The following is a 20,140-nucleotide window of genomic DNA, read 5'->3' as shown; positions in this document are numbered from 1 at the left end:
ACATTCCAGGTGAATGTCCTAACAACCAGGATATAGAGTCAGTCCTTTCCTTTCTGGCCTAATTCATATTTAATGAAAGTGGAAGAGCTCCAACAGAACAACTTGACCCACACCGGAATAGACAATAGCTAGGGCACATAGCTACAGTTAGCTCCTGATCTCTATGGCATCCTGTGGCAATGTGTTCCACAGAAGTATTTCTTTCTATTAGTTGTGAATTCCTCGCTTTTTAAGGTCAATGAATGTCTCTTTGTTTTTGCATTATGGGAAAGGGTTTCTAGAAATTCCTGATCTACGCCATTGTTTATTTGGTATCTAGACAAGCTACTCAGATGATTCCCATTATCAGATTGTCCTTAATCTGATCATTACTGATCAGATCCTTATCACAATCCTTAATGCATTTATCATCAGGCACCTATGAGAGCTGAAAGTATTATTACCCTTATGTTACAGATGGAGAACTGAGGCTAAATCACTTGTTTATGGTCACAGAGGAAGTGTGTGGCAGAGTAAGTTATTGAACCCGAGTTTCTTGAAGGGTAGGTTAGTGGCCTAACCACAAGACCATCCTTCCATCTCAGCATACATTTATCATGTCTCCTCTCATTCATTCCTTCTCTCTCACAAAGTGAACAATCCCAATCTTTTCAAACTCTCTTCACAAGAGGAAAGAGGAAGGTCCTGTCTTAGAGTACCAGTAAAGAAAGGAAACCCCATATCCACACAGGGGCAGAAAATTATGAAAGACTACACTGTCCCTGATCCCTAGGCAGACAGACAAGAAACTGTTCCATGAAGGCAGGGAATGGACCTGTTGTCTGTCTCCCTAAACACACATCAGAAACCTCCCACACAAAGCAACAGCCACATACAGCTTTTGAAGGTGCAGAGCTTTTGGTGGATGGATGCTTATGGAGACTAATATGTGTGATTCTATAGATTCAGTGAGCACCCTCTAGCTCTGTAATCAGGAGTGATTTTCCAAAACCGGTCCAAAATCTGTCTAATTTTTCTTTGAGAGAGTAGACCAGATCTAATAACAAAAAATACATTGTGAATGAAGATTCGACAAGTCTTTGCCCTTACAATTCCATTCTTTGTTTTGATCTAACAGTTCCCTTTGCTCAGCTCTGACTTTCACTTTACCCAATAAGCACTTTTTCCATTTTTCTGTGCCCAGTTAATCTATTAGATATGTATTACATTATTGCAGATCCTTATGGAAATGTATTTCCTTAAGTGTCTCTGTGACTATGAAAAATGCCTAAACTTAGCTCTTCCCATTAGGCTCTAATTTCCAAAGCTGTCATCTAGAAACTGAAAGGCAGCTCAAAGATTAATGATACACAGATTGAAAAAAATCCCTCTTTGAAGACTCCCAACTAAAAATCTCTAGCCACCTCTATCAGAAATTGAAGTTCTATTTTTTTATTTGAGTCACACCTTTTACACAGAGTACATATCTCAGCCTAACAAACTGTGAGCTATTGTCTGTTAATGCATACCCATCTTCATCTGTATAGTGACTTTTGCTGTCAAGCTCACATACCCACTTGCTTTATTTGTTTGTATTTCACTTAATACATTTTTGTCTGGTTCATGCTCCTTTCGGGTTTTATATGGTAAAGTTGAGAGTGAGTTATTTAAAACAAAGGAACAGATTTAAATTTTAAAATAAGGAATGGAAACATTCTCTTTCAGGAAAACTCTTGGACTGATTAGATTGTTGTAAATACCTTCTGTGACTTGGATTGATTGAATTTTCCCCTGGCACTTCTAGTGGTAATGATATTGTGCTCATTTAAGCAGAGAGTAAGTTAGGGACAGATTGAGAGTGTTAACGTTGAATTTCCTAGCTTGTATTGTTTTGTATTTCCAGTAGATTATATTCCAGAGAAGTACAATATACATTATGTAACATTTACTACAGCCTTGGTTTAAATAAATATTAATATTTGAATTTTGCTGTGTAATTTTGATGACACTTCCATGTGTGGTTGCAGGCTTGCTGTGGGGACTTCAATGCTGCAGTTCTCACAAAATTTGGATAAACTGTTAACCATTTGTGGGACTTGACACCATTTCTCTAGTCTCTGTGCAAACTGCTTCCCCTCTTCAGAAGACATCAACTTCTTTGTCTGTCACGTGTTTGCTCTTCTGGGGAAGGTAGCTAGTGCATAGTATTACCTCCTGCTTCTCTCTTATTTCCTGTTGGGTATCAGCAAAAATGTCTCACATTTCCCCACATCATAGACCACAGCCCTTCTCCTTTGCTTATGCCTTACATTCTCTCTCCAGTTTCCCTCAAGCTCTGGGCATGCCTGCCTCCCTGGCCCAGTAGTCTCACAGTCTTAAAGAGGCAGTAACCATTTACTCCTGGGGTGCTACACAAGCTTTATTTCTATTTGCAGCATTGATTTGATGATAACTTTCTTCATTTTCAGCCCACACACTGACATTTCCTCCCTTCTAATCAGCATGCTGCAAAATCATAGTCTCCTAAATAAGTCCCGCATTTCCTTTTAACATTTAATTAATTTTTCAGTTCTGAAAATGTGTTTAGAACTATTCTCATTTTTTGTTAAAACACGTAAAAGGATAATTATTTTAAATAGATCTGGATAACATAACCTGCTGGGATTTATCATAACTGATATGAATTGCCATAACAGAGACTATCAGCACAGAAGTTGTAAAACAAACGGGCTTTTCATGGCCCTAATAAAGGAAAACAGAGTTTAAAAGGTAATTGCATATTGACTATTTTAAAAAGCCCATTGCCTTGTGCCTTTTGCACACATTTCGTGGCTCTTTAGACTGATTTTTAAAGCCTGCAACTCTCACTCATTTCAATGGATGCTACAAGTGCTCAGTACTCCCCCAAATCAGTTCACTTTTCTTTATTCATGTTATTTTTACACAGCACCACAACTGTAGATGGTTCTACATCACAGGCACTCTTTGGATACTCCACACTACTCTAGGTTTCAGAGTAGCAGCCATGTTAGTCTGTATTCACAAAATGAAAAGGAGTACTAGTGGCACCTTAGAGACTAACCAATTTATTTGAGCATAAGCTTTCGTGAGCTACAGCTCACTTCATCGACTCCTTTTCTTTTTACACTACTCTAAATGCACGAGCTTGTTCAGCACAACACAATTTAACAAAATAGGATACAGGAACAGGCTGGAAAGTGGCTATTGCAGCTGGGAAGCATCACAGAACAAGTGAGTTTGAAGGAGTGCTGCACCTGATAAAGGAACAAACTATTTGCTGGTTTTCATTCAGCTTCCTAAAACTCAAGTGTTCAATATGCATTGTTAGTTCACTGGCTCCCTGGTTACAATTTAAACTCAAAGATCTAGGCTTGCAAAAGTGACTAATGATTTTGGTTGATTCAGTTTGTAAGTATTTTAAAGGGGACTGATCTTCAGAAAGTGCATATAGCTTCCACCCTCTGAGAAATTAGGTATACACCCACAAAAAATGAGGAATCCAAAAATCACATAAATCTCAATCCAGGAGTTCACCTTCCATTATCTTACCAGGTTTACCAAACTGGGAGCCATTCCATGTCAAGCTTACAAGGCTTCATGGTGAAAGACCAATAGCTGTACTGCCCCTGACTGTTGATGTATGACATCCTCATGGCAGCATGGTTCCCTTAAGAGCCATGCTGGCATTGGCTTCTCTACCCACACTGCATAATACTCCACACCCTGAGTCATGCTAGGATCAGCACTGATCTCCATAATATTTAGGCCTTTTCCCCTCTTCCCCAAACATACATTCACATGCACATACCCCAGAAGTCTGCATATGCAGAGTGGGAGCAAAGAGACCTACACAAACACCCAATTACATTACTGTTGTGCAAAAACTTTCAAAATTACCCATTTTATGTGCTTGTGAGACTGCCATCTCTATGGTAGCTAAGTGCCAAAGCCATTCTAACCTTCTCTTTATCAGTCCAATTTTTGGTATATGTAACACCAATACAGACCAAATGACAGTGCAAAGTACTTGTCAGAGATGAATCCATGACTAAAGGGTGTAACCTTATCACAGTGCATGAGGATTAATATACATGGTGTGATTCGGTGTGACAAAGGAAGCTGACCATTTATATTATTGCTACCACTGTTGCAAGACTGCACTAAATCTGATACAAAGTATGTCAGGTAAGGTATCAATGAAAAAGTTGTAATCTGCTAAGTATGATGATCCTGTTCATATGTATGTATTCTATAGGGGGAAGGGATAGCTCAGTGGTTTGAGCATTGGCCTGCTAAGCCTAGGGTTGTGAATTCAATCCTTGAGGGGGCCATTTAAGGATCTGGGGCAAAAATTGAGGACTGGTCCTGCTTTGAGCAGGGGGTTGGACTAGATGATCTCCTGAGGTCCCTTCCAACCCTGATATTCTATGATTCTATTATATTTTCAGCTGAAGTTATGAACATTTGCTATGTATTTGTATCTCTATGTATGTGTTTTGTTGTTGGGTGACACCCATAAGGTAGATTTACACCCAGCCCTGTGTTGATGGGCCATCTGGGTGTTGATGGGCTATTCAGGGGACTTGGCTCTTCAATGAGGTCTTCCTGAAGACGTCTCAGACATCACTGGGCCAATGGCCACCTCTGTGATTCAGCAAAACATGTAAGGACATATGATATGGACATGTGACCTTAGACTCCATCTTTGCCAGTAACTTTCCATGCACATGGACTATGGAAATTATTTGGGACAGTAACTTTCCAGACACAAGGAAGAGGGTATAAATTGCAACTGAAACATCTCCATTTTGCCTCATTCCAGCTCCAGTTCTTTGGACTGTGGATTTCTAACAAAATAAGTATTTTTGAACAATGGACCGAGGACCATTCAATCTTTTGGAAGTTTCCAGAGAGACTTTTGCAAACCAGCAGACTCATCCATCACTGCTACAAATCTGATCTAAGGACTTTGCAATCATTTCTAATGTATAAGATCTTTTAACCATTCAATAATGTTTTTCTTTTCTTTAATTAATAAATACTTAGTTAGTTACTAAAGATTGGTTGACAGCATGCTATTTGGGTAATATCTGAAATATATATTGACCTGGGGAGGAGGGTAAATATCTGATCCTTTGGGATTGGTAGAACCTGATGTATGGTGAACTGGGTTTTTAGTAACTTCTCACTATATTAGACCAATTTGTCTGGATGGGAACCAGGGGCTGGAATGCCTGGAGGGGAATGCGTTTTGCCTTCTTGTTAACCAGCATGGTGCTACAGAAGCCCATTGTGTTACTGGTTTGGTGAATCTATTGTAGTATAAACCACCAATTTTTGGGGAGGGGGGTGTCAGCCCTGTTTCTTGCAATCCTCCTTGAATGTGGCATTCTCAGCATGATCCATTCTAGGCATCGGTCACACATGGAAATCTTTATGACACTAATGGTGTTTGTAAATCCCCACACATTAGAGGGAGAAGATAGTGCCTTGAATTTCAAGTTCCAGCTATAAAGTTCTCCAAAAAGGTTGGATGAAAAATATTGGTCGTTTTATTCTTCATTGATTCTGTGCAACAGATACAAGTCAGAATTACAGTTCTGGTGTTCAGTACAGTTTAAATGAACAGCATTCCAAGTAGAAGAGGAGAATACTCAGCACCCCTAGGACTGAGCTCTTTATGGTGTTAATGTTACTTAGACATATTCTTTGTAATTCAACATCCTTTGGCTTATGTGAGTGCCTGCAACTCCCACTGATGTCAATGGGAGCAGTGGCTGCTAAGCACCATTTAGGATCCAGGCTTTAGGGAACATGGAAAAGGGTGGTAGGGGAAAACATAATTGAGAATGTATAAGAGCTAACATGATAGACTCTAATCGCTCCTTCAGAGTAAATATAGATTATTGTCTGAATACTTAATTACAGCATTTTTAAAAAACACATCTTGTATACTTTATGTTTCAAACAGCTCTGGAGGATTCTTTCAGTTGGCAGATTAACGAGTTGTACAATCTGTCAAATCCATGTGTGTCCCCAGTATGTCCGTTAAGGTCTCTATGCATCTATAATGATTCATTGTCTTCTGTAAAAACAACAAGGAGTCCGATGGCACCTTAAAGACCAACAGAAGAAGTGTTTTTTTACCCACGAAAGCTTATGCCCAAATAAATCTGTTTAGTCTTTAAAGTGCCACAGGATTCCTTGTTGTTTTTGTGGATACAGACTAACATGGCTACCCTCTGATACTTGATAGCCTTTTGTACCACTCAAAGCCACAGAAAGTGTGGAATGCCATGGATTTTAACTCAACAGTGGCAAGCCTACTTGCTTAATAATAATTTGCTCCCAGGCTGAGAATTTGTATACCAGGTCTAATCCACAGATTAATTAAAATGGCTGATTTATAAGGCTCTCAAAAAAAGACCCTTTCTTTTTTTTTAATGGGAAGCACAAGTCAAGCTCAGCCACAGCAGCGCTGCTGGAGTCTGTTATAATTGCACCATTAGTCTATATAACTGCTTTTCTCTAACTCAGTACTCATCTGTGTTTTGGTCTTTCTGAATACACATGATCTTCATGGTCAACATGTAAAAATACCACTGAAAATCTTAACATGGAAATATTTTTGCATCTGTTAAGTCTCTGAAAATATATTTTGAAAACTCTTTTGTCCTAAAATTATAGTGAATACTTACCTAAATGCTTTTAAATAAGCACCCTATATGTTTTGCTTTAGTTTTACATAATGGCTTCATTATATATACTTTGCTGACATTTAAAACAGTGTTTTCCCACTAATGATATCACAACTAAATTGTTAGATGTGCCAGAAAGCCAGACCTCCTGCACAGCAGACATTCTGCTTCTATATACAAAATTGGTATCTCTGCCAATGGGAACTTCATCAAAGTTTCCAGAGTAATTTCACCAGCAATTAGTGTCTGAAACATCTGACTTCTTGCATCACAGTGTTTTTACAGGAAAAGTTCGGGGTGGTTTTCAGGACTTGCCTTAGAAAACTGGTCTATTAACATTTCTACCTTTTCCAGAATATATAATCTGGCCTTTAAAAATTCAGTATAAGTTCTGTCAGAGATTACATTTTCTGTCCCAGAGAGTTTTATCAATTTTTTAAAAAATCCAACAATTTGACTCTTTTTGATGAGAACTGAGAGAAAAATATACCCCTTCAAAAATTCAGAATTTACGATCTATGAGGGTTTTTTTGCACAGATATCACAAACTTTTTAAAGTGAAATGTCACCGCCTGATAGGATTTGAGTGTGATTACTCATGAAGGTGAGATTTTCCAAAGAGTTTCGGATCATAGAATCATACACCTTAAGGTCAGAAGGGACCATTATGATCATCTAGTCTGACCTCCTGCACAATGCAGGCCACAGAATCTCACCCACCCACTCCTGTAACAAACCCCTAAACTATGTCTGAGCTATTGAAGTCCTCTAATTGTGGTTTAAAGACTTCAAGGTGCAGAGAATCCTCCAGCAAGTGACCCGTGCCCTACGCTGCAGAGCAAGGTAAAAAACCCCCAGGACCTCTGCCAATCTGCCCTGGAGGAAAATTCCTTCCCGACCCCAAATATGGCAATGAGCTAAACCCTGAGCATGTGGGCAAGACTCACCAGCCAGACACCCAGGAAAGAATTCTCTGTAGTAACTCAGATCCCACCACATCTAACATCTCATCAAGGCCAATGGGCCTTTTTCCCGCTAATAGTCAAAGATCAATTCATTGCCAGAATTAGGCTATCCCACCATACCATCCCCTCCATAAACTTATCAAGCTTAGTCTTGAAGCCAGATAGGACTTTTGCCCCCACTGCTCCCCTTGGAAGGCTGTTCCAGAATTTCACTCCTCTGATGGTTAGAAACCTTCATCTAATTTCAAGTCTAAACTTCCTGGTGGCCAGTTTATATCTATTTGTCCTTGTGTCCACATTGGTACTGAGCTTAAATAATTCCTCTCCCTCTCCCCGGTATTTATCCCTCTGATATATTTATGGAGAGCAATCATATCTCCCCTCCGCCTGTGAAACAGCTGGTATGCACGAGGCCATATTTTCAGCCCAGCCTGAACTCAGCCTCGAGTTTGGCAGGTACAAATAACTGAGCACAATTTTGTGCCTGCAACTGGAGATTGACATCCCTGAAACTAGAGGCCAATATCTAAAAAACTGACCACAAAAAACATCAAACTACTTCAGTCGCTGTACACACTGTAGGCCTAATCCTGCACTGTGTAAAACTCTCATTGATTCAAAGGGAATGCAGGATGGGGATTTTTGTGTCAATAAATAGAATATAGCTTTTATAAGTCATCTAGGTCAAAGGACTCCAAGTTCCAAATAATGCCAAACTGCCTACTTTACTATATATTTATGCATCTTTTGAGACAGGAAAAGACTATATAGATGTACCGGTATTCCATGCTAGTATAGTATTCTAAGATTGTCAGGGGGTAAACGTATCCGGGAGAGATATCTTGCAATTCAAAGAAAAGGCTTGTAGGAAGGTCTCCAATCTCACCTCTGCTTACACATGCTGGCAGGGCTGGCTCTAGACTAAATAGCACCCCAGCTGAGGACCATCTAAATAGCACCCCCTCCATTTGTTAACCTATTGAATACTTTATTTTTTATTGTATTTGTACCCATTACATTACTTTGATGCACAATTTACATGCATGATTTATCCCTGTCATATTAGATGATAAATTTGCACACCAGGATCTGTAAATCTGTATTTTTTCATGCAATAGATAAGCAAATAAAAAATGTTTCCTCTAAGCTTATAGAAACTTTTTATTTTGAAGAATAACTGAAATCCACTAACAGCAAGAAATTGAACTGTGCACCAACATTCCATACACCAGTATTTAATAGTGTTACAGTAGGTGACAGTCTTAGAATGTTAAGACTAGGGGTCCTTCAGACACTAAACACAGCGCCTGAGAGATCCAAAGACTGGCCAAAGGCATTTTCAAGCGATAAAATAGCAAGCAATATCAGTCTTTCATCAGCCATCATCAATCAAAATATGTTTTAACCAGCTTGAGCTTCAAAAAGCTGTGCTCACCACTCACGACTCTGACTGGCAGTGTGAGCAGAATCCTCAAAGCTATCTTCACACTAGGAAAAGTGTCCTTGAGCTCCGCATCATGAATGAATTGGAGAACTGAGATTGGAGAGTGCTTCCCATGCGGTGCTTCATTTTTCCAAACCTTTCTTCAATGGACACTTGAGTAGTGTCAACAAGCGAGCAAAATAGCTTCCTGTTCAATTTTTCTTTTGAGCTTCCCACCACCTCATCTCTACCTTTGTAACAAAACTGTCTCCTCTTCTCTTATTCAGTGAATACAAGTTTCCTTGAAGATAGGCTTCACTCCTAAGTTTTCTGCCATTTCTTTGGCAGCAATGTTGGCATCTTCAAATTGGTTATCTCTGTAGACTACAATAAAATCAAGGCAACTTCTCAAAGTAGTAGCAGTTGCGACATCCATCGACTGAGTTTGTAATGCCTCACTTACAACATTTACTTTGAACAGAATATTGTGCCAAGCCACAATTGAGACCAGTAATTTGAAGTCACTGATCTGGTTTGTCAGGCTTTGTACCTCGTGTCAAATTCCGGCCTTGGCTTTATTTGACTGCTCCAGTTCCATCAGGGCATCCTAAACTTCAGTCATTTGGTATCTCACTGGCCTTATGCTGTCAATGTAGCTCTCCTAGTGAGTGCCACTTAGTGGCTTCATGGTCAGGTTTGTAACATTGTCCATGAGGATCTTTCACTGGATAGTTGATGCTGAAAACAGATGTCTATCTTTGCAGTACTCCAAAGAGAGATACTGAAATCAAAAGAAGGTGATGCTGCATCTGACTCAACCAGGTTGAGGAAATGGCAGCCACAAGGCACAAAGAAAGCTCTTGGATTCAGCACAAGAATCCTTGCTTGGACACCACTGTTTCTTCCCTTCCCTCGTGCCATTGTCATAGACTTGGCTGCAGCAGTCCTGAAGCTTTATTTTATTCTCATACAAAACTTTCATAAATAGTTCTGTTAGGCAATTTCCAGTAGAGTTGTCCACAGACCAGAAACAGATAAAATGTTGCTTTATTTGGATACAGCCATCCTCTTCATCAACCAATCTTACTGTAAATGATATCTTCTCACTGAGATTAATGTCCATTATTACAGTGTAGTATTTCACATTGCTGAGCCACATCAATATGTTTCCAAGCATCTTCCTTGCAATAAGTTCAATCAATTCATTTTGAATTGTTTTGCTGCAGTAATAGTCCATAGCTTTTTTTAAACTACTCGAACACATGACATCATTGTATTTCCCAAGGAGCTCTACCAGACTGAGCAAATTACTGTTATGTTCAGTGAACAACGTATCCAATGAGCTCTGGAAAGCCAAATTATTCTGTTAGGGGGCTTATTCCTTCACTCACTGACTTCCCTGGTCCTTCTCGCATGAACAGAGAGCAACAATACCCGAAGTCCAAAGGTGCAAAAAATTCTATGTTTATTGGGTTGAACTTCCAGCAAGCACGATTCCAGTTTCCTTCCTTAGTGTCCCCCTTCCCAGCTCTGACACCACAGAGCCTTACCTGTGGCCCTCTTCCCATTCCTGCCTGTCATAAGTATAAAGGGAAGGGTAAACCCCTTTAAAATCCCTCCTGGCCAGAGGAAAAATCCTCTCACCTGTAAAGGGTTAAGAAGATAAAGGTAACCTCGCTGGCACCTAACCAAAATGACCAATGAGGAGACAAGATACTTTCAAAAGCTGGGAGGAGGGAGAGAAACAAAGGGTCTGTGTGTGTTGGTACACTGCTTTTGCCGGGGATAGAACAGGAATGGAGTCTTAGAACTTTTAGTAAGTAATCTAGCTAGGTATGGGTTAGATTATGATTTCTTCAAATGGCTGAGAAAATAGCTGTGCTGAATAGAATGAATATTCCTGTCTGTGTGTCTTTTTTGTAATTTAAGGTTTTGCCTAGAGGGATTCCCTATGTTTTGAATCTAATTACCCTGTAAGGTATTTACCATCTTGATTTTACAGAGACGATTTTTTTTTACTTCTATTAAAAGTCTTCTTGTAAAGAAACTGAATGCTTTTTCATTGTTCTAAGATCCAAGGGTTTGGGTCTGTGGTCACCTACGCAAATTGGTGAGAATTTTTACCAAACCTTCCCCAGGAAGTGGAGTGCAAGGGTTGGGAGGATTTTGGGGGGGGAAATGTGTCCAAACTCCATTTTTTCAGGAACCCAGATAAAGTTTGGTGGTGGCAGTGGAAATTCAAGGGCAAAGGGTAAAATTAATTTGTACCTTGGGGAAGTTTTAACCTAAGCTAGTAAAAGTAAGCTTAGGAGGTTTTCATGCAGGTCCCCACATCTGTACCCTAGAGTTCAGAGTGGGGAAGGAACCTTGACATGGTGGCAGAGTGGTGGGATTAACCTGAAATCATTTTGAGATCAATTTGAGATTTTTTTGAACCAGAAATACAGATTTTAAAAAGGATATTTTTTTTCCTTTGGGGCTACTGGAAAGGAAGTGCAACTGAAAGCAGCTAGTTTTTTCTCTGCTTTGGGGCCAGAGCAGAGACAAAAGGGGATTATCTTTGTGAATTACAGGTTTTCTTTGCCTGGAGGCAGAGTAGTTAACCTCGTGCAGGGAAATTCAGTCTTCACAAACCTGAGGTTTTTTTTCCCCCTAAAAGTAAATAGGTAGGTGTTCTATACCCTTTTGCCTGGAGACAAAAGTGGTAAGGGTTTTGGGTTTTTCTAGGATTTTGATTATTTTTACAAGGAGCACAGATTTGAAAAGGATTTTTTTTTCCTTTGGGGCTGCTGGAAAGGAGGTTTCCAAATAGTGGAGGTTTTTTGCTTTGATTTGGGGCCAGAGCAGAGACAAAGGGAATTGTCTTTTTCTGTAGGCTGACAATCAGTATCAGAGAATAGGTATCCTATTCCAGCACAGCAAAATTTTACAAGCCAAGTTTTGTTTGTTTTATTTCTAACTCTCGGGTGTAAAGTTAGTTAAAAACAGAGAGGTAAAGATGACAGACACCAAGGCACTACACAAACTGGAGACAATGAAAGAAGCCGAAAAAACTCTAGAAGCTGCTCACAGGAGAGCAATGGAGGCAAGGGACAAAGAGATGGAGGCATGGGACAAAGAAATGGAGGCAAGGGACAAAGAAAGGGAGGCAGCGAAAGAGGCAGAACAACACCAAGCGGCTGCTCACAGGAGAGCTATGGAAGCAAGGGACAAAGAAATGGAGGCAAGGGCCAAAGAACTGGAGGAGAAGGAAAATGAGAGAAAGCATGTGGAGGAGATGGAGAAGATAAAGGCTCAGCAGAATATACCAACAAACCCTAGCAATCCTTCTCCAGGTACCACTTCCCATCCCAAAAAGTTCCCCACCTACAAGGCAGGCGATGATACTGAGGCCTTCTTAGAAAACTTCGAAAGGGCCTGCCTTGGGTACAGCATCTCTACCGACCAATACATGGTAGAGCTGAGGCCGCAGCTCAGTGGACCTTTAGCTGAGGTGGCGGCTGAAATGCCTAAAGAACACATGAACAAGTATGAACTGTTTAAATCCAAGGCGAGAGTCAGAATGGGGATAACACCCGAGCATTCTCGTTGGAGGTTCAGAGCCCTAAGGTGGAAACCAGACGTGTTATTTACCCGACATGCCTACCACACTGTGAAACACTGGGATGCCTGGATATCAGGAGCAAGTGTTGAATCTCTAGTAAATTTACCCTTCCTAATGCAAATGGAACAATTCTTAGAGGGTGTTCCTGAGGAAATAGAAAGATACATCCTAGATGGGAAGCCCAAAACTGTAATCGAGGCAGGAGAGATTGGAGTCAGATGGGTGGAGATGGCAAAGAAGAAAACTGGTCGCAGTTGGAGCGAAGACCAGAAGGGACAACCCCAGACCACACCCTATTACCGGGGGCCGCCCAAGGCCCCATCTACCTCCCAAAGAACCCTCCAGACACCTTATCGTCCCGCCACCCCGTTCTCCAGCAACCTGCCTCGCCCCAGTGACCCATCAGCAGGACGATGTTTTAAATGTAACGAGCTGGGCATGTAAAGGCCAACTGCCCCAAGAACCCCAACAGATTACAGTTCATTGCACTGGAATCACACCAGAGATCCGCAGGCCCAGATATCTCCCAGATATCCTTGGAGCAGAGGGAAACTGTGAGTGTGAGCAGGAAGACGGTCACCGCGTGGAGGGACACCGGAGCACAAGTGTCAGCTATCCATGCTTCCTTAGTGGACCCCAATTTAATCAACCCAGAGATCCAAGTGATGATTCAACCCTTCAAGTCCAACTCTTTCGATTTGCCTACAGCCAAGTTGCCTGTCCAGTACAAGGGCTGGTCAGGAATGTGGACTTTTGCAGTCTATGATGATTATCCCATCCCCATGCTGTTGGGGGAAGACGTGGCCAATCATGTGAAGCAGGCCAAGAGGGTGGGAATGGTCACCCATAGCCAGGCAAACAAGCCGTGACGCCTAGCTCTGTTCCAGTAACTTCTATCAGGACCCAGTCAGAGGTGATGGACCTGGACACCAGGCCAATGTCTGCAACAGCAGTAGTGGATCCAGTCCCAGAGACCCAGATAGAACCAGTCCCAGAACCGGAACCAGCGGAACAACCAGCAACAGACCCATTGCCAGCACTGAATCCAGTACTTGCAACCTCAACACCAGAGGGTCCCACAGAACCTGAACCGGCAGCAGCCCATAACCCTACACAAGAGGCTCAGCCAGAGCCTGAACTCCAACATAGTGTCCTAGCGGAGAGCGGTTCACAGTCAATGGAAACAGCCCCATCCCCTACATCACTTCCAGAGGGACCAAGCATAGGTCCACAATCCAATGAGGAACTGATGTCTCCAGCATCAAGGGAACAGTTCCAGACCGAACAGGTGGCAGATGAAAGCCTCCAGAGAGCTTGGACGGCTGCACGGAGCAACCCACCGCCTCTCAGCTCTTCTAATCGATCCAGGTTTCTTGTAGAAAAAGGACTTTTATACAAGAAAACTCTTTCTGGTGGACACCAGGAAGACTGGCATCCTCAGAGACAGTTGGTAGTTTCAACTAAATACTGGGCCAAGCTCTTGAGCTTAGCCCATGATCATCCTAGTTGCCATGCTGGGGTGAACAGGACCAAAGACCATTTTGGGTGGTCATTCCACTGAGAGGGAATGGGCAAGGATGTTTCTACCTATGACTGGTCTTGTGAAGTATGCCAAAGAGTGGGAAAACCCCAAGACCAGGTCAAAGCCCCTCTCCAGCCACTCCCCATCATTGAAGTTCCATTTCAGTGAGTAGCTGTGGATATTCTGGGTCCTTTTCCGAAAAAGACACCCAGAGGAAAGCAGTACATACTGACTTCCATGGATTTTGCCACTCAACAGCCGGAAGCAGTAGCTCTTAGCAACACCAGGGCTAAAAGTGTGTGCCAGGCACTAGCAGACATTTTTGCCAGGGTAGGTTGGTGTTGCGGTTCAGTGATGAGACAGAACACAGCTTTATGCAAGCAAACAGGCTGGTCAGCGGAGATGGGCTGTTCTGCCCCCCCTGCCTTCCACCTTCTCCTTTTATTATATTTCTCCCCCTAAGCATTACACACTGCTACACAAAGGAATGTATGACGTTGATTCATATGCTTAGTTACCATCCTCTATCTACTACAATCCTGGTTCTCAGGCCTTGAGCCCAGGCTAAAGAAACCTCCCACAGTTGCTGTCCAAACAATCAAGTTCTCAGGGTTCATATCTAGCCCTTGTCCTTGGATAGAGCAATGTGTGCATTGCTCCTAGGAAACAGTCAGGGTGTGCCCCTCCTGCTTCCAGGTGGAATAGCTAGACATTAACCCTTCATCTCCCCTTTTTTGTTTATTGAAGTTGGCCATCTCATGGTAGCCGCCAATTTGTTTTATCATGCTATTTAACTCCCAGACAGACAAGGACATAACCTGGGGAGCTTTCCAGGGCAAAAATTTTACAAAGTCTTAACAAGGAAGGAATACATTGTACACAGCAGCAACAAAAAGAATAAGCCCAATGATTACAAACACAAAATAACCAAAAGCTTAACATCTGCAATATAATCATCTAAAAGGGGTAAACTTCTTTTACTACAATTGTGACCAGCAAAAGGCAATATAAGTGTCATTCTACTAAGACAGCAAAGGGTGCCATCACTTAAATTTGCAGGAATATAATTAAAGGTGCATGAACCACAAGTAAAAACCCATCCTGATGGTAGGATGATATGGCCATAATTATATGAAACATTAACAGCATGGGAACAGGAAATAGGCACAAAAGGCACACAATCATCACAGAATTAGCAGTGATTTGGGCGAGAATCGCCACAAACAAAGTCTTAGGAGTTTCTGGCTGCTGATCTGCTGCCAGTTTTCGTTGAGCCGCGGCGACCAATGCTTTTACTGCTCCCCATGTCACGGGCTGGCTTGGGACGCTACGCCTCCTCTGTTTCCGTCCCGCCGTTGTCGACTCGGGGGGCAACGCGGTCTCCTCCAACGTCAGCTGAAACTCTGGTATGGGATTCGACAGCCCCTGGTGCCATGCCATGTTGTTTAAGTGCTGGTCGCACACACCGGGCTGGAACCCACAACGGTCCTGCAGGGAGAGACACAGCAGCATATCCCCGACCCCAAGTGATTAGAGGTGCTGGGCCCAGCCACTGTGGATCGGGCAGCTGACAGTAAAAGACACGCGGTCTTTCCAGTACCTCAGATTTGTGAAAATGCCGATCCGCAGGGGTCTGCTGATCTGCATTCAGTGTTAAATTATTTAAAGTAAACAAGAGGATATACATTTGTTGTTGAATGTCTCCTAAGGTTCGGAGATGCAGCTCCCCTTGTTTTAATTGTTTATCTAGCAAGGTTTTGAGTGTGCGATTGGCACGTTCAACAATGGCTTGGCCCGTGGAATTATAAGGGATTCCGTGTTTAAGACGGACGTCCCAGCGGGCACAAAAGGTGGAGAGGGCTGCAGAGCAGTAGGCTGGGGCATTATCTGTTTTAATTTGGCAAGGGCGACCCATAACAGAAAAGCAGGCCAGCAAATGGTGAATAACTTTGTTAGTGGCTTCCCCACGTTGTGGGGTTGCCCAAAGGAAGCCTGAATAAGTATCAACGGAAACATGTAAAAATGAATAGGGGCGGAATTGTGGCACATGAGTAACATCCATTTGCCACAGCTGATTTGCTGCGGTACCTCGGGGGTTAACGGCATAAGAGAAAGTAGGAGCAGCAGCAGCACAGTGGGGGCAGGAACGAACAATGGAACGTGCATGATCAGCAGGAATGTGAAACTGCCGGGCCAAAACAGAGGCAGACTGATGAAAAAAGGCATGGCTTTCAATCAGAAAAAAGGGAATTTACCTGACCACGCAACGCGCGATCGGCGCGTGCATTGCCCTCAGTGAGTGGCCCAGGCAGAGGGGTATGACTGCGAATATGAGCAACAAAGTAAGGGAAATGACGAGTGGCAAGAAAATGCTGTAAAGACAAAAACAGGTGAAGGAGGTCTGCATCAACCTGAGGGGTAATGAGGGCAAGGGGTAAATGATCAATTACCTGATCAACATAATGGGTATCCACAATTAAATCAAAGGGACAATCAGCGAAAAGTTGAAAGGCCAAAATAACAGCAGCTAATTCTGAACGCTGTGCCGAACGCTGAGGCAGTGTAAAACGAGAATGCCAACGAGGGGGGTCACCCAACTGATAAGTGACTACACCTCGGTGGGGAGAGCCATCAGATGTTAATATCGAGGGTGGTGTCTAACTTTGTAAGTAAATCACGGCCCCAAATATTGAGGTGGACAGGGAGCACAAAAGGGCGGATTGTAGCAAGGGCACGGCCTCCTGGTTTAGAGACCGTGACCCAAGACAAACTTTGGCGCCCGGGTTTGCTACCCCCAATCCCCCACAACTCTTTAGAAGGAACCGTAGGCCAACTAACCGGCCACTCCAGATCACGAATCACTGTAACGTCAGCTCCAGTGTCCACCAGCCCTGTAAAAGGAACATCATTTAAGAGAAGTGTTAACTGAGGTTTCGAGGGGCGGACTGACATTGTCAGAGCAACAAGTGGAGAAGACGCGCTGTGAGACGGCGAGTGAGACAACGTCGATCCAAAGCCTCCTCCGCCCCGAGTTTGATCCTCGGCAGCTGGCACCTGATAGGGGACTAAAATCAATTGTGCAATTGACCGTCCACGCGGGAGCAACTGTGGAAGATGAGTCCACACCTGAACCTTAATAATGCCAGTGTAATCAGCATCAATGACCCCTGGAATGACAAAAAAGCCCTGTTTCCCAGCATGTGAGCGAGGGAGAACAAGACCTACAAAGCCGGCAGGGAGAGGTCCCATCACCTGTGTAGGTATGGCACAGACCTCCCCTGGCAGCTGAAAGTCAGTGTCCTCCTGCATGATCAAATCAAGCCCTGCACTTCCAGCAGTCGCTGCCCTCATAGAGTCTACGGATTCCAAGGCAGAGGAGCGATTGCCTGAGTAGGAAACACCCCTGTTTGGCCCTGGGTTTGGGGGGGACCCGTCGCGCGGTTTCCCGACCCGCCACGACACTGATTAGCCCAGTGATAACCTTTCCCACACTTGGGGCACTTCTTTGAGGGTCGGGCTGGTGCCTTAGATGAGCGGCACTCCCGCTGAAAATGACCCTCCTTACCACAGCGGTAACAGCGCTTCCCCTCCTTCCCAGTTTTTCTGAGGGCGGCAGCCAGAACTCCAGCCTTGTGGGCTTGTGTGCCAATGTTCTGGCACGCCCGCAGCATGTCTGAGAGCTCTAAAATACCAGAGACTTGTGCTGCCTGGAGAGCACGGCGGCAATCCTCATTTGCATTTTCAACTGCCAATTTTAACAGGAGCTTGTGAGCTGCCTCAGTGTTATCCACCTGTCGGAGGATAGCCTCCTGCAATCTGTTGGTAAAATCCAAAAAGGACTCTAAGGCACCCTGACGGATACTGACAAAGCTTTTGGTAGGCTTGCCTGAATCCGGGACCTTCTTGAAAGCATGCTGGGCACAGGTGGAAATAATGGGGAAGACGGCCTGAGGGAGTTGAGACTGCATCTCAATAGTAGCAAACTGGCCCTCCCCTGCCAAATGCTCATAAATGATACCTTGCTCTCTATATACCTGGGCTTGGCGTTCTGCCATCTGCCGATACTCACTAAGCCAAATAACATACTGACTGGGTGACAACATCATGCGCAGCAGCGTTTTCCAATCCTCAGGGATTAGGGAGTACCCAGCACCCATCCCTTCAATGAGACCACGCACAAAGGTGCTAGTCAGGCCAAATTCACGAATTGCTTTCTTTACCTCTCTAACCACCGAGTATGGCAGAGTGGTCCAGGTGCCCACGGGGTTGCCCTGGTCATCATTCTGCCAGGTCACCGGGCAAACGGAGACCAGATCAGCCAGCTCCTCTGCTGTAAGATCTGATCGAGCTTTCGCTGCGTGAACCATTTGTTGCACCAGCGAAAGCTTCTGAGCAGATGCAGATGACTCTCCGGGGGGCCCCACGGGGGGAGGGTGATCACACACCGGCTCCGGTGGGGAAGGCCAGGGAGGCGGTGGTAATAGAGGCACTGGGGGCGAAGCAGGGGGAGGGATGGCTGCAGGGGCAGACGGGGGCGGCGAGAGCACCAGCCTCGCGAGGGAGGGTCTGTCCGAGGCGACACGCTGTACCACGTCGCGGCAGAGGTGCCAGGCATGTAAAGCCTGCACGGGTGCCCGAGGCTCTTTGTGCAATGTCTGGCCCAATCGCTCCCAGTCCGCTAGCTTAAGGCTTCCAGCTTCAGGATACCACGGGCACTTGGCACGCACCTCCTGTAGCAGGAGAGTGAGTTCTCGAGCCGGGCAGTCATGCTGAGCCTTACGCAGCAAATACTGCAGCTCATTGCGGTGTTGCACTTGCAAAGCAGAGAGGGAGCTTCCCATACTTACCACAATGAAAAATACTCACCGGGATCCACGAAGTGGATGAGTGACGCGTCTGAAACCCTTGCCGGGCGAGGTGAGTGCTGAGGGCCCCACGTTTGGGCGCCAGTTGTTGCGGTTCAGTGATGAGACAGAACACAGCTTTATGCAAGCAAACAGGCTGGTCAGCGGAGATGGGCTGTTCTGCCCCCCCTGCCTTCCACCTTCTCCTTTTATTATATTTCTCCCCCTAAGCATTACACACTGCTACACAAAGGAATGTATGACGTTGATTCATATGCTTAGTTACCATCCTCTATCTACTACAATCCTGGTTCTCAGGCCTTGAGCCCAGGCTAAAGAAACCTCCCACAGTTGCTGTCCAAACAATCAAGTTCTCAGGGTTCATATCTAGCCCTTGTCCTTGGATAGAGCAATGTGTGCATTGCTCCTAGGAAACAGTCAGGGTGTGCCCCTCCTGCTTCCAGGTGGAATAGCTAGACATTAACCCTTCAGGTTGGCCCTCTGACATCCTCACAGATGCAGAGACTAATTTCCTGGCAGGAACTATGGAAAACCTCTGGGAAGCTCATGAGGTAAATCACTTGGTTGCCACTACTTACCACCACCAAACAAATGGCATGGTGGAGAAGTTTAATGTAACTTTGGGGGCCATGATACGTAAATTCGTAAATGAGCGCTCCAGTGATTGGGACCTAGTGTTGCAGCAAAAAGAAAAGGAGTACTTGTGGCACCTTAGAGACTAACCAATTTATTTGAGCATAAGCTTTCGTGAGCTAAAGCTCACTTCATTGGATGCATACTGTGGAAAGTGTAGAAGATCTTATTATATACACACAAAAAGCATGAAAAAATACCTCCTCCCACCCCACTCTCCTGCTGGTAATAGCTTATCTAAAGTAATCACTCTCCTTACAATGTGTATGATAATCAAGGTGGGCCATTTCCAGCACAAATCCAGGGTTTAACAAGAACGTCTGGGGGTGGGGGGTAGGAAAAAACAAGGGGAAATAGGCTACCTTGCATAATGATTAAGCCACTCCCAGTCTCTATTCAAGCCTAAGTTAATTGTATCCAATTTGCAAAT

The 20,140-nt window shown here is 43.9% G+C and overlaps 1 protein-coding gene across 1 annotated transcript; it reads right to left on the bottom strand.

Annotated features, from left to right (window-relative positions):
- Positions 1-15,093: 15,093 nt before the first annotated feature.
- LOC140905297 (uncharacterized) lies at positions 15,094-19,511 on the bottom strand. Its single transcript, XM_073328357.1, has 2 exons — positions 18,433-19,511; positions 15,094-15,700 (listed from the first exon to the last, which is right to left on the bottom strand). The coding sequence occupies exons 1-2, from the start codon at positions 19,051-19,053 to the stop codon at positions 15,260-15,262; spliced, it is 1,062 nt and encodes a 353-aa protein (XP_073184458.1). The 5' UTR covers positions 19,054-19,511; the 3' UTR covers positions 15,094-15,259.
- Between the last annotated feature and the right edge of the window lie 629 nt (positions 19,512-20,140).

This window comes from Lepidochelys kempii, chromosome 1 (genome assembly GCF_965140265.1).
Source record: "Lepidochelys kempii isolate rLepKem1 chromosome 1, rLepKem1.hap2, whole genome shotgun sequence".
Lineage (NCBI taxonomy): Eukaryota > Metazoa > Chordata > Testudines > Cheloniidae > Lepidochelys > Lepidochelys kempii.
The sequence above is the reverse complement of the archived record's forward strand: the minus strand, read 5'-3'. Positions and strand labels throughout refer to the sequence as shown.